The 13,161-nt window shown below is 35.9% G+C and overlaps 1 protein-coding gene across 1 annotated transcript in view; it reads right to left on the minus strand.

The window, feature by feature from the left end:
- Window positions 1-203: 203 nt before the first annotated feature.
- The window catches only part of PCDH17 (protocadherin 17), a 91,276-nt gene continuing 78,318 nt past the window's right edge, over window positions 204-13,161 (minus strand). The window contains exon 4 of the mRNA XM_068395405.1: window positions 204-886. Within this exon, the coding sequence (XP_068251506.1) occupies window positions 204-886 (683 nt within the window). The remainder of the gene's footprint in view (window positions 887-13,161) is intronic.

The following is a 13,161-nucleotide window of genomic DNA, read 5'->3' on the forward strand; positions in this document are numbered from 1 at the left end:
AACCAGTGTTATCTGTCAAAAAGAAAGAGCAGTGAAAAGAACATACTTGTGAGCACTTCAGATGTTCACTAAAAGCCTTAAAGCAGCATTGGTCTTCCTTCATTCCTGCAAATCTGTGACAAACAGGGGATTTATTTATTTATTTATTTACTTTTAATCATCGGAAGAGGAATGTAACTGCCAGCCTGTCCTTATTTTCCCCCTCACTTTCTGACGGCCACAGGGTCGCTTCCCCGACAGTCCTGCAAGAGCTTGTCTATTTCTCTTACAACTTCCTCGGCATCCACCGACTCCCTGCCTAGGTCCCGGGCTGAACGGTCTAACTGCTCCAGAACAGAGTCCATCTCACTCGAGTCTCGGCTTACTCGGGAATGCACATCTGCAAAGGCCCTAGCCATCTGATCTGATGCAATGAAGGGAGTGTCTTTTGACTGTTTACTAGGAGATAGATACTGACTGTCAGTTGACAAGTACTGGCTGCTTGGTTCAGCCAAGGCTCCTGATTTCACTTCACAACCATCCAGTGGTCCTTTTGTAGAGGTGCAAGGCTCAATGCATGTCTTGGTTGGGCTGTTCGATGCTGAGGGAACCTCCTGAAGCAGAGGACTCAGGGCACGTTTGGCTTTTAAGTAAGGTTTAACATTGGCAATGAGAATAGTGTGCTCTCTCTTGTCTTTCCCAAATGTACAAAAAGTCTTTTTCCCAGTGGGATTCACAGTTTCGTATGTTTCAGTCTCAACATTAGCTTCAACTGTGGGTACAAAGAGATTTGTGCGATAATCTGCATTCTCAGACTGACTGGCTGCAGGAAACTGTGGCATCCAACACCTGTCAGAATGACCAAGCACTCTGCATTCATCTGTGCAGTTAACACATTCTTCTTGCTCTGTAAAACAAAGGAGAAAGAGAAAAAACTCTAATTATAAGTGGATTTCTTTGAACTAATGCATAGGTTATGATTAACACGTGATGGGCTTACTTGACATCTGGTTTCTTAATTATGGAGAAAAAGAAGAAGCTATAATTAAAATATTTCAGAAGGATTGCATAAACCTGCTAGTTGAGACAATAGATTTATTTAACTCTGTTCTCTAGGTATCAAAGCATTCACACAGCCCAATGGAAGTGTAAAGGGGTCATTAGAGAACCATTCTCAGTGGAATTGAGCTTCACCTGTAAACTAATCTGCTGCAGAAATCTGTTAGGCTTTGTTCTGTAAAACTCATCCTGGAAAAGAGTGAACAGTACTTAAGGAACTCAAAAGGCATTATCAGGATTAATTTTTCAAATCAAATAACTGAGCAATGACTGCCTTTCTGGAAATACAAACACTTCATAAAAATCAGCTAGCTGGCTTTTCATTTTTGTCACCTCCATTTCATTTGTAATTGTTATGTTGTGTGACAGTCACAAAATAAAAAGGTTTTCTTAAAAAGCCTACTTTTCCTGCTGAGAACAGAGAACTAGAATTTTCTATCAGTATGCATTAAATATAAGCTTGTCAAAAAGTGCATATTGCAATTTTATTAGACATGAGTATGGATCATGCAATCACTTTTCCCCTTTTTTGTTTTGGTGCAAGTAAGTGAAAACAGATTTGCTCAATACATACAATTTGGAAGAATGAGAAACCGTGACATACTATTTGAACTGATAATGTTTTCAGATAGGGTTTCTATATTCTTATTCCTTTCAAAGAATTTAGTTAAATAAGATTTTTTATTCTTAGAACATAAATTTTGATATTTCCTGTTCTAGAGTTCAAAGATATAAAGAAAAATTTCTGCTTTAAAAACCTTAGCTTGTCTGTCATTTTGCAATAATAGAATATTCTTGGGCCACTGTTTACCATTTTATAATTATACACATGACTATAACTCTATTTCAGGCCTCCCCCCAGCACAGACAGAGAGCAAAATGCAGTAGTTCCCCTGCCATCACACCTGCAGGCTTTTAACTGGAGATTTGGCAAAGCTGGTACCAATCAGTGGGAGACAGGAGGGCCCCTCCCTCCTGGGCCCCACCTCCAGGAGGCAGTGGGTTAGTGATAAACAGGAAAGTGAGAATGACATGTATGGGATGGAATACCTTGCTGGTCAATCCTGGGTCACCTGCCCCGTCCACTCCTCCCTGCAGGTACAACCCCCTTCGGCTCTTTACTCGTAAGCAGTGACCTTGGGTTCTCTAAGGCTATTTGGCCTGGTTTGAGCCACCCTGAGCAAACCGTGACACAGGGATAAGGAAAATTCCAGAAATACCTCTTAAGTCTCTTTTTTAGAAAAACATAACTCTGATCCAAGTTGCCTTCTTTTTCTTCTTCTTCTCGGTAATCTCTAGTCAATACTGATAGGATAAAACCTTTTATCATCTCTAGGTTTCAATCAGCTGTACACTGGTCTTCAGCTATTAAGCATTTTCTTCCACAAAATAGGCAGCTGACTTCAAATATTCATTTTGTTTGAGGAATTTAATATTTTAAAAATGACTGAAATTCCAGTTAGACAAAAAACTATGAGTATACCTTTAATGAAAGAATGAAACACACACAGAGACAGGCACAACAGGTCTTCAGAAAAGCAGAACAAACTTGCTGATGCAAAGACAGGGAAAATTTAAGTTATCATCATCTTTCTAAAATAAATTCCTAGTAATCTTATAATATCACCACCAGATTAATGGGTAGTTGCGCTGCAGAAACCTGACACAGAAGAAACACCAAAGGTGATCTACGAGAATTCAATAGTGTAAACAGCTTTGACTGTTAACATTTCTAAAAAGACATGAATAAATGTGACTTAAATTTAAATGAAATTGTGTTATGTCACAACAGTCAGTTAAATCGAGGTGAGATAATTTATTCATAATTGATACTTGTTAGTTATACAGTTCTATGAAAAGTGTCATTCTGTATACATGCTCCCTTCCTTGAAGAGTTTAAAATCTAAGACTGGTATAAGCTCTAAAAAAATAACAAATGCAAGAAAGAATGAGGTACAGAGAGAGGAGAACACAGAGTGATTTTTGAGGAAAAGAATGTAACAGAAAGGCTTTAAATACGAAATTCATAGAGGTGAGTCAGCTTCACCTCTGTGCCTGGTAAGATCATGGAACAGATCTTCCTGGAAGCTATAGCAAAACATATGGAAGACAGGGAGGCGATTAGAGACACACAACATGGCTTCACCAAAGGGAGATTGTCTCTGACTAATGTAGTGGCCTTCTATGATGGAGAAGGATCAGTGGACAAGGGAAGAGTTACAGATGTCATTTACTTGGACTTTTTTGGTACTCTGATACTTCCCCCCACAATATTCTTGCTACTAAATTGGAGAAATATGTTTTGATGGATGGACTGTTAAGTGCAAAAAGAATTGGCTGTATGGCCTCATCCAAAGAGTCACAGTCAATGGCTCAATGTTCAAGTGGAAACCAGTAAAGAGTAGTGTCAAGGATTCACATTGAGACAAATATTATTTAATATCTGCATCAATGACTTAGTGGGATTGAGTGCACACTCAGCAAGTTTGCAGATTACACCAAGCTGAGTAGTGCAGTTGATTTGCTAGAGGAAAGGGATGCCTTCCAGAGGGGGCTTAACAGGCTTGAGGAATGAGCTCATGCGAACCTCATGAAGTTCAACAAGGCCGTGAAGTTCAACAAGAGTAAAAGATAATCCCAAACCTGGGACAGTCACACAGTCACAGAAATGGGAAGAGTTTAAGGAAGAGATTTAAGATTTTGGTGTTTGATTTTACTTCACTTGATGAGATGGTGTTGGTATGCATAACTGTAGACACAATGTATACGGTGACAATTGCTTAATGAAAAGGGAGTGATACAAATAAAGGACATTGCTATACACCTCATCCCACTCATTAGTTCACCTCCACTAAAGTTTGCTGTATCTGGTTTTCCAGAGCTTCTACATCATCACACAGTTGCTGCTTAAAACAGCCAAGTGAAAATGCTACTCTCTCTCTCAAAAAAAGGGAAACATAAAATTCCACAAACCAAACCAAATCAAGATATTGTTAAAGCCACATGGGGCAAGACCATTGAAGAGGAAGGTTCCAATCTTCCATGGGATGGGCAATAGTTAATACTAGTCATTTTTGATTACATTTTACCACAGAAATCCAACAGAAACAAACAAACAACAAAATGCCTCAAGCGCAATCCTTTCAACATTAATTCTAGAACTTTAGATTTTGCAAATGCTTATTATTAATTAATTTTGGTCTTTTTCTCTTCCTCCTAATCCTACAGAGTAGATTTGTGACAAACTCAGCCTCTAGCTTTAAAAGTGGACCTATATAGTAAGGAGAAATAATAGGTGTTTTATCTAGGATTTTCTCTAACCATATCAAAAATTATTTTTCTCTTATATGTAATTCATGACAATGCTGAGTAAAAGTTTTCTGGCACTTTTAAAGGTTTCCCTAAGCAATTAATCAGCTTTCCAACCAACTATTTTATTTTGTAAACTTAACTATCCTTTATATCAATTTTTGTGAATAATTTTGGTCCCTTTTTAACAAAAGATGAAAATAAAAACATGCTGCATGTTAGCTGCCATAAAATGCTCAGAATTGCACAATTAATGGACTACACTTCTCTCTGCTGCTCTCTCTCTTTTCAATTATTCCATCAAAGCAGGACCCCTCTTTGCTCCTTTCTTTTTCACGGAAAAAAAAGTATCACTTCCTGTAAATCTTTCTAACCATATTTAATGTGTCAAGAGTTCATAGTGTACTGGAAGACCATCAGTGAGCACACTTGGGAAGATTTCAATACAGCCCATTTAATTAAACCACAAAAGGACCATTTGTAGAAGGGAAACTCTTCCTGCCTTTAAGGTATTAGTTCTGAGTCATACTATCTTAAAATACATTAAATAAATGTTCTGATATTTATACACAATTCTCTGATATCTACATTGACAACATATATATATATGTATATGAAATAGACAACTGGGAAATTCTATTTTGACACTGTCTTTTATTCTAAAACTTTTGAACTATATTTGTTTAAAAAAAAAAAAAAATTATTCCTTGAACTGAGATTGGAATGAACAAACTTTAGATGAAAACTAAATACCAGAGAAGTTATCAGCCACTGGAAATAAGTTAACTACACTAGGTATTCAGTACTGTGCCAAAAACTGTGCTTTGAGATTTTCAAGACTGATTAACTTGATTTTGTAATAACCAAGTTATGTTCTAAGATTTTAAATTCTTAACTCTTATGCACGTGCGTACACATATACTGGGTATGAGGATAACTCTTACACAGTATTTACATTATTTATTACTGCCAATAAAAATACAAAATTTGCTGGCAAACCCTAAGGAAAAGAGATATATATCATATAACATATATATGTTATATATATATTGCATGCCATATCTTCCTTCCTCTTCTCATTTCCTACATTTGCTAAAGCAGTTTTTGTACTTGCATTTATAGTTGCAGTATCGACTAACTTTCCATTTCTGCTCACTGGGCATGCTAGCAGTGATTGAATTAAATATGAAGCCAAAAAAGAAGAAGAAACAAATACTGAATGACCCTGAAGTGAAAACCACCTGCATTGCATGAGCTTTGGTGTTCTAGTCTTGAAAATCTGTGTCTTTTCACTTCACTCTTTTATGTCCCATCATAAGAAATGGATTTTGAGTATTGATTATCATACATTATAATCTGCTCTTCTCACCTTTAGCCTGTAATTTTGACTGCTACAGCTAACAGACAGTGAACAAAATAGAACAGGCACTTTTGTACTAGCAGCAGAAACTATAAACATGAAGTAAACTATCACAAGGGCCAGATTAGTATATATGAGAAAACAGAACCAATTTAAAGGTAAATATACAAATATGTGTATGTAAAATAGGTCATTCACTCTGCTGTACAGCAAGATGTGCTGGTAGAGTGATACACACCATCGGTCTTTATACTTGTCTCCGTCCTGTTGAAAATAAACCCTTAACAGCGCAAGTGTGTACAATAAACAGAAACAGCCTAGAGGTTTTCCTAACTCTCTGGAGTTTTAAGGGTAAACAGTCAGAAGTGCTTTATGCACTTAGGGGAGAACATACAGTAAAATAGAACTGCTAAATTATCAGCCATAGAAAGAAAAGGAAATAAGCTTCTGGAAACAACAGTCACCTAGGTAGGAAATGTATACTGGATAGAAATTTAAGATGGTGTGGGATGAAAGTTGTGTTGGCAATGTATAAAATTCAATGCAAGGTATGTATTTTGGTGCAACATAAGAGATATTTTACATATTTTATTCTATATTACCAGAGAAGCTATATTTAACATCTGCCTTCTGTAGCAAGCTTAAAGCAAGAGATACTTTTATTGTGTTATCTTTAATTTCTTATGCTTTCCTCATAAATATTGTGAACAGAGTTAGATATGGGTACTGATTTCACCCTAAATATATTGCACTACAAAGTTAATTAATTAATGCTTTAGATAGCTGGTTCCTTTCAGTGGCTAAAACTGAGATATCTTTGTTTGACTCACTAATTATGTGAAATTTGCATAATGAAAACAAAGAAGAAACTCAAGAATTTTTTTTTTTTAAACAGTGACCCTATGTAGCCAAACTGAGTTAATAAATACAATATTTTTTCTTATTTAATTAGACATTATTTAAATAACACATACACATACTAAGCAGAAAAGCAAATTAAAAGTAAACAATCCATGTACATAAAACATCAGTATACAAAGATTTCAAGAAATATTTTATGTACTATGTTTATAAGATGAAGAACACTATACTCTGCACCAAAGTACTCCACATAATGTAATAGTAAATGTCCAGGTTTGTGTATAGGGGAAATCAGACTTTAGATACATGTATATACACATATACATATATGTATTTATAGATATGTATATATGTATATTCACATATATTTAAAATCTGATTTCCCGTATACACGTCTGGACATAGACTTAGACCTAGACCTAGACCTAGACCTAAACAATCATATTCCTCCCAAAACCTGTAAATGATGTTATCAAATCTTATTTGAAGTTAAACAAGGCAGACAGAGTTTGGATCATTATAGTTTATAAGATCTGATCCAGTAAATGGCCATTCAAGTGCATTCTTTTCCAAGAACTTTTTACTCACAGAAATATATAAAAAAAGTAGCTTTGTATTACCATATGTTCATTGATGAAAGCTAAATAAGAACATGGCTAGGTAAGTACATGAATAACACTGAGTATTTTAAAATGTCAGTAACTTTTGTTATTTTTTTTGTCCTAGGAAATGCTAGCCTATCTTTCAGATATCTTACTTGTTTACTCTTTTTTTCTCTTTCAACAGTTGACACTTAGTTTTTACTATTGCATAAACACCTCTTTCTAATTGACTTTTTTTTCTTCTTTTCTATAAATATGGAAGCTAAAAAATAATCATTAATTGTCAGGGATGGCTCATTGGCTGACTCAGTTGACTGGAATGGTTATCAACTAACAGCTCCCAATGTAAAATACACTGGAGGATGCATTCCAAAATTTATGTCATCTTCTTTTTGAAGTATGCAGTTTCACACTGCTGATACGATCTACCTTCACTCTTGAAATGCTCTATTCTTCATTACATTGCAGAGTTAACAGCCATGCATATGTTTTCTGACCCTTGTTTCACATTATGAAGAAAAAGATCTGCCTTTGAATGCATGCACAGAGTTCACACTGACTTCCCTGGGAGATAGATTCATGTCACCCTTGATGTTGTGAATTTGTGTTCATTATTGAAAATATTTCCATTTCAAATTCACTCAATAATGAAACAAGATGTAAAATCCTCTGTAGCTTATATTTCTCTGGTCTCACCACAAACACATTATGTAAAAAAATCCACCAGTCTTTGCTTTAGTTTAATAAAATAAGGTATGTTTTATATATTTTAATACCTTGAATAGATATGAAAGATCTGTATTTTCTGTACATATGTGTAAAGAGATGGACAATAAATGACATCTAATGTCTAACAGAGAATATAAATAACTGTCTTTCAGAACTTCAGTAATATTAGTAATATGACCAGAAAACATCCCAGAATTGATATGAAATGGTGTCCTACTTTTTTGTTTAAGATAGGCAATTGCTTTTACTAAAGAACTAGAAAAGACTCTAAGTAGGTATTTATTACAGGAGAAAAATAATGGGCTACTTTGACACGTCCTAAACACTGGGGTTATATGACACTTCTGATGAGAACAATAAGCTAAAGTACTGCTTCTGTGTTTGGATTACTGTTTAATTACAATTGATTTTGACATAAATGAGCAGACATAAACAAATACTTCTATACACATGCTTGCTGTTATTAAACAGAGCTGTCTCTAATTTGAGTATTTATATTGGCTTGTCTGTTTAAAGGCTCCTTTCAGCTGGGCAAAGCAATTATGTAGCTCAGATTAGCAAAATGACTGGCAGTAAAATGAGAATGGACTGCCACCTTTTTAAACCTCTTGGATCTCGTTGTCTTTTCCTGATAAGGGGAGGTTTAGATTGGATACTAGAAAAAGTTTCTTCACCAAAAGGGTTGTCAAGCACTGGAACAGGCTGCTCAGGGAAGTGGTTGAGTCACCATCCTAGCAGGCGTTTAAAAGATGTGTAGATGTGGTGCTTAGGGACACGGTTTAGTGCTGGACCTGGCAGAGCTAGGTTAATGGTTGGACTCAATGATCTTAAAGGTCTTTTCCAACCTAAGCGATTCTATGATTCTATGATTATATAATCCTATATTATAACTATAAGCTTCTGCGGTCTATAATCCTTGCACAGCATTTCCCCGTTTTTGGTTTTTGGGTTTTTGTTTGGTTTTTTTTGTCTGTTTGCATGTTTTGTGGACACAGGATAAAGAGAACAGGGTTTTTTTTTATATTGACATGGCACAAACCACTTCAAAAGCAGTAAAAAACTGGTGGGATTATGGATGTAATTCTAGTCCACATTTGTCCCAAACCATAAACATTGGAGGAATATTGCAGGATTACATGGAGCACTACAGAACTTTTAACGTTTTGCTTATGGAAGACTGCTTTAAATTCATGTTTATGATTTAACAGCAATCACATATTTTTATTTAAAGACAGCGTAGGAGAAAGAAAACATTTCTGTTACCTGAAAATTTTCTGTCCTCGCAGCGGGCTGGTCCACAGATCCCAACAATGGGTCTTTGGCCTCTGCCTTGCTGTTCTGGAGGCAAATCAGACCTGTGAGTCATAGACAGGGATAGGCTCTGCTTCCAAAATTCACAACAATGTCAAAACTTCCACAGCAGAAAAACAACTTCTTTCTGTGGTCCAGGCACAGCTCATGGCCCTTGAAATTTTTCACTATGCTTCTCAAAGGTACAAACACAGAAGTTTGTATGTGGCAATGAACTGAAAATGTTTGACTAGCAAAAACGGTGTCACATTTCTTCCTGTCAGAGGAGAAAGAGGAGAGGCTGAGAATGGACACTCAGTTTTGATTTCCAACATTTACCTGCAAGTCAGACTGGCACCTACTCTAACTTGCAGTAAAAAGACCATATGACAGTCATTAAAAGATATTTTGGCCTCTTCCTCATCTCACCGTAAAAAACTCTTCCTACCCCAGGGCTGCAAGGAGGAAATGTACAAGAGCTAGCTGTGTCAGCCCTGCACTTAGCTGAGAAGCCACAGAGAAACTTCAGTAATCTGACATATTCGTAGTTTAAAACTGTAAATCTTTGTTGTAGAGCTCAAAAGCTGTTTCCTGGAAAAGAAGATAAACAAAACTGCAGTAATTAGCAGAAGAAAACAGGCTTGTGGATCTGTTAGAAATAACATTTTTAGTACAACACATTCTCCTAATCTTGATCAAGGCAGTTCCACAGATTTTACAGTGGTATTATTTCAGTACTGGCATCTAAAAATGCGGCGACTCTTAAATCTGAAACCTAACTGAATCTGTGTTATCATTTGCAGAATTTGCATGATATTCACATTCTTTTTTGCTAACTTTATTGTGAGCTAGTCATAATTATAATATCAATAATTTCCATACCTAATTTGTAATATTTAGTAAATACTAACACTGTATATTGTACTGGTGCAATGTTTAGTAATCCAGTCATTAACCAAGCCCATTGTGTAGCATCCTATACAAATATTAATACATTGTACAGTTAGAGACAAGAGGTAACGATTATGCCTAACAAAAGCAATGAATGGGAAGGAAAGACACCATTAATGAAAATATAATCATGCTGTTGACATTTCCTGAAAATACCAATATAAAAGCTCCATAATTTAAAGAAGACATCCCCATCTGTCACATTGTCAAGTTACCAATGATCAGCTATATATTACACTACCGAGCCTTCCTCACTGGTTGCCAATTATCTCAGTATACAAATCTTTAATTAGAAGGCACCAAGCTTTTTGCTTTGTAAGCTTGTCTCAAATTTGGATATGACAACTTGTTTACAGACATTGACTGATGAGGGTACCACAGAGGAGAAAGAGATGACAGGCTTCTGAAGAAATCTGTTTCTATGTCCTCTCGATGTCTCTGTTTACATCCTGACTACAGGTAGACTCCCTTGAATGGAAGTCTATCAGTTTCTTTGAAGGAGCATGATTTTGTCCAAAACAGAATCAATGCAGTAAAGCTTCTCAAATGCTATCTGTTTTCCTTGACAAAGTCTCACAAAAAATGCCTAAAGGCTACATAGATGCTGAACCCTTCAAAATCTGGTCATTTTGGTGAAAGAGAGTAGTTTCTTCCACATTCCTGCCAGCATGCCTGGATTTATGTGCAAAATTTCCTTTACCAGACATAATGAGACCATGTCTGTTTTATACTAATAGGTGGAAAAGCCCACTGGGTATCATGCTCTGCTTCAAAAGGTTGATGGCGTATACAGGTCATATACTTTGGACGTCATGGGAGGTACAATGCATCTGACAGAGGAGGAAGAACACTTCTCATGATGCTGCTCTCAGATAAACCCTTAAGTTGTCTAGGCATCTTAAGGAACTCTCACTTGTACATACAGATACAGAAATACTTTCTTAGAAAAGAAGAAATTATTTAAGAGTTTCATATAGAATCTCCCCTATGCTATGATAAGTAGCATATTCATTATTGCTTGATTAGATTATGCCCTAGACTATTGTTTAGTAGATTGCTGGTGTTGTTTTTATTACCACCTTCAAAAGAGATTTGCAGAATGGGATTACCCTTATGACAATTTACGAAGCACCCGCATTCTCTTAGGAATTCGAGTTTCATAATGTTATCCTACTTAGCTTTCTGCCTGGATAATGCTCCAATTAGATAAATCAGAAAGAATAATTAAGGATGCTTTTTTGAAAACTGGCTCTAAATATAACTTGTTTGGCAAAAAGTATTGTACATGTGAACAGAAAAAAATACCGTATTTTCAGGTTCTCCGTGAACTGTAAATGAATTTCTGAAAGACACTTACTGAAGATGACTTCAGAATATTCACATCTTCCTTTCCCCAGATCCTTCATCAAGAACCTTAAGTTCCACATTGCTTTCTTATATTTCAAGGATCAAGGAGATTATAGATATTAACAACACTAATACATAAAATCTCTCCTGCTAGTGACTTTTACTTGCAGCAGCTGAGCAGCTGCTCAACTGAGAGTCACCTTTTTACTTGTCAGCTATGCATTTGTTATAGCTTCAACTTTTGTATTGATGTTGGAGTACTGTGATGTGACAAAACATATCTTTAAGAAAAATTGATAACTTGGGAAAAATTTCCAAAGATTTTGTCAATATGTGTTCATTGTTTTCATGAATATCTTCACTTTTTAATCTTGCTAACTGTTAGAAGCTGTTTTTCTGGTCTCTAGCAACTCCTCATCTGAGCCATGTTCTTATAAAAAATTATATTTTAGTCTTGGATGTAGACTTAAAGGCTAGTTACAAACAACACCACCAAGTAAGGTGCAGTTAGGGTAATTTCTCTTAGCTGTGCCCTCAGCTTACTTATCTGAGCACCCTACAAAGGAAATCCAACTGTGAGGCATTAGATAAGTTAAATACTGTTCTGGCAAAGCAAGTAAAAGATGCAGTGCTACCTTTAAAGCTGCTGAGGGATTCAGAATATGTCACTCAGTGTCAATCTATTGACTTCCTTTAAGAAAATCTTTACTCTGTAGAGATGATGAAGAAATTACATGCTTAGGAATGGGGCAGATATGCTAAAAAATGCAGTAAAACCTGTTCTAGACATGGATCATGATCAACTTTCTCAGGGTCTTTAAAGAGATCTTTTCATTTACTGGAACTTATCACTATAACATTTGATTTACTGTTTCATATATGCGTTCCACCATGACTTGATTTTAATGGGTCCCACTCCTTTCAGCCTTTTTATTCTTTTGGAAAGAAAAGGCAAAAGGCCTGTACAGTTATTATTGGCCTGAATTGTTATAATCACAGATAATGGGAAGCAGAGAAAACTGAGCCCCAATATCTACTGCATGGTTTTTCAAAAACAGCCTCTGGGTTCCCTAATAAAAACGTAGCTTTGCTTTGTTTTTCTTTTAGGAAAAGAATTGCTTTAATTCCCAAGGAGACAGAAATTCTGTGTGAAGTACCGTGTCTGAAAGCAGTCTGACCTTTAACAAATTCGGTAAGGAATTAAGGTGAGAAAAAATTGTCTTATGGGAAGAAAAAACTAACTTCTTTTTTTAAGTCCGCCTGTTATAGCACATGCATGGTATGTATCCCACTTCTCAGGTATCTAAGAAGCAGTTTAGCAGAGCTCTAAACTTATTTGTAAGCTCTCAAGTGACTTTCTGCAGTTGCAGCTGAAGATGGATACAAGGCAGCTAATTTGCTACCACCAGGGGAAAATGTTATAACATAAAAACATTCCCTCCCTTAGCTTCAAAACTGTTGAGTGCCTAGGGAGCCTGACTATTTGTAGAGTTGATACTATGCATATGCTTCCTTTGTAACTGTTACATGCATACATCTGGCATCTGTCTCTGTGTTAAACAGACTTAATTGTCCCTAGTATTACTATGTAAAAAGCCTCTCACCTAGATGGTTGTTGCAAAAGAAATAAATGAAAGGATGTATTTGATATTGTAGAATTATTTTTGCATTATT

The sequence above is a fragment of the Nyctibius grandis genome, chromosome 2 (assembly GCF_013368605.1).
Source record: "Nyctibius grandis isolate bNycGra1 chromosome 2, bNycGra1.pri, whole genome shotgun sequence".
In the NCBI taxonomy this organism is placed as follows: domain Eukaryota; kingdom Metazoa; phylum Chordata; class Aves; order Nyctibiiformes; family Nyctibiidae; genus Nyctibius; species Nyctibius grandis.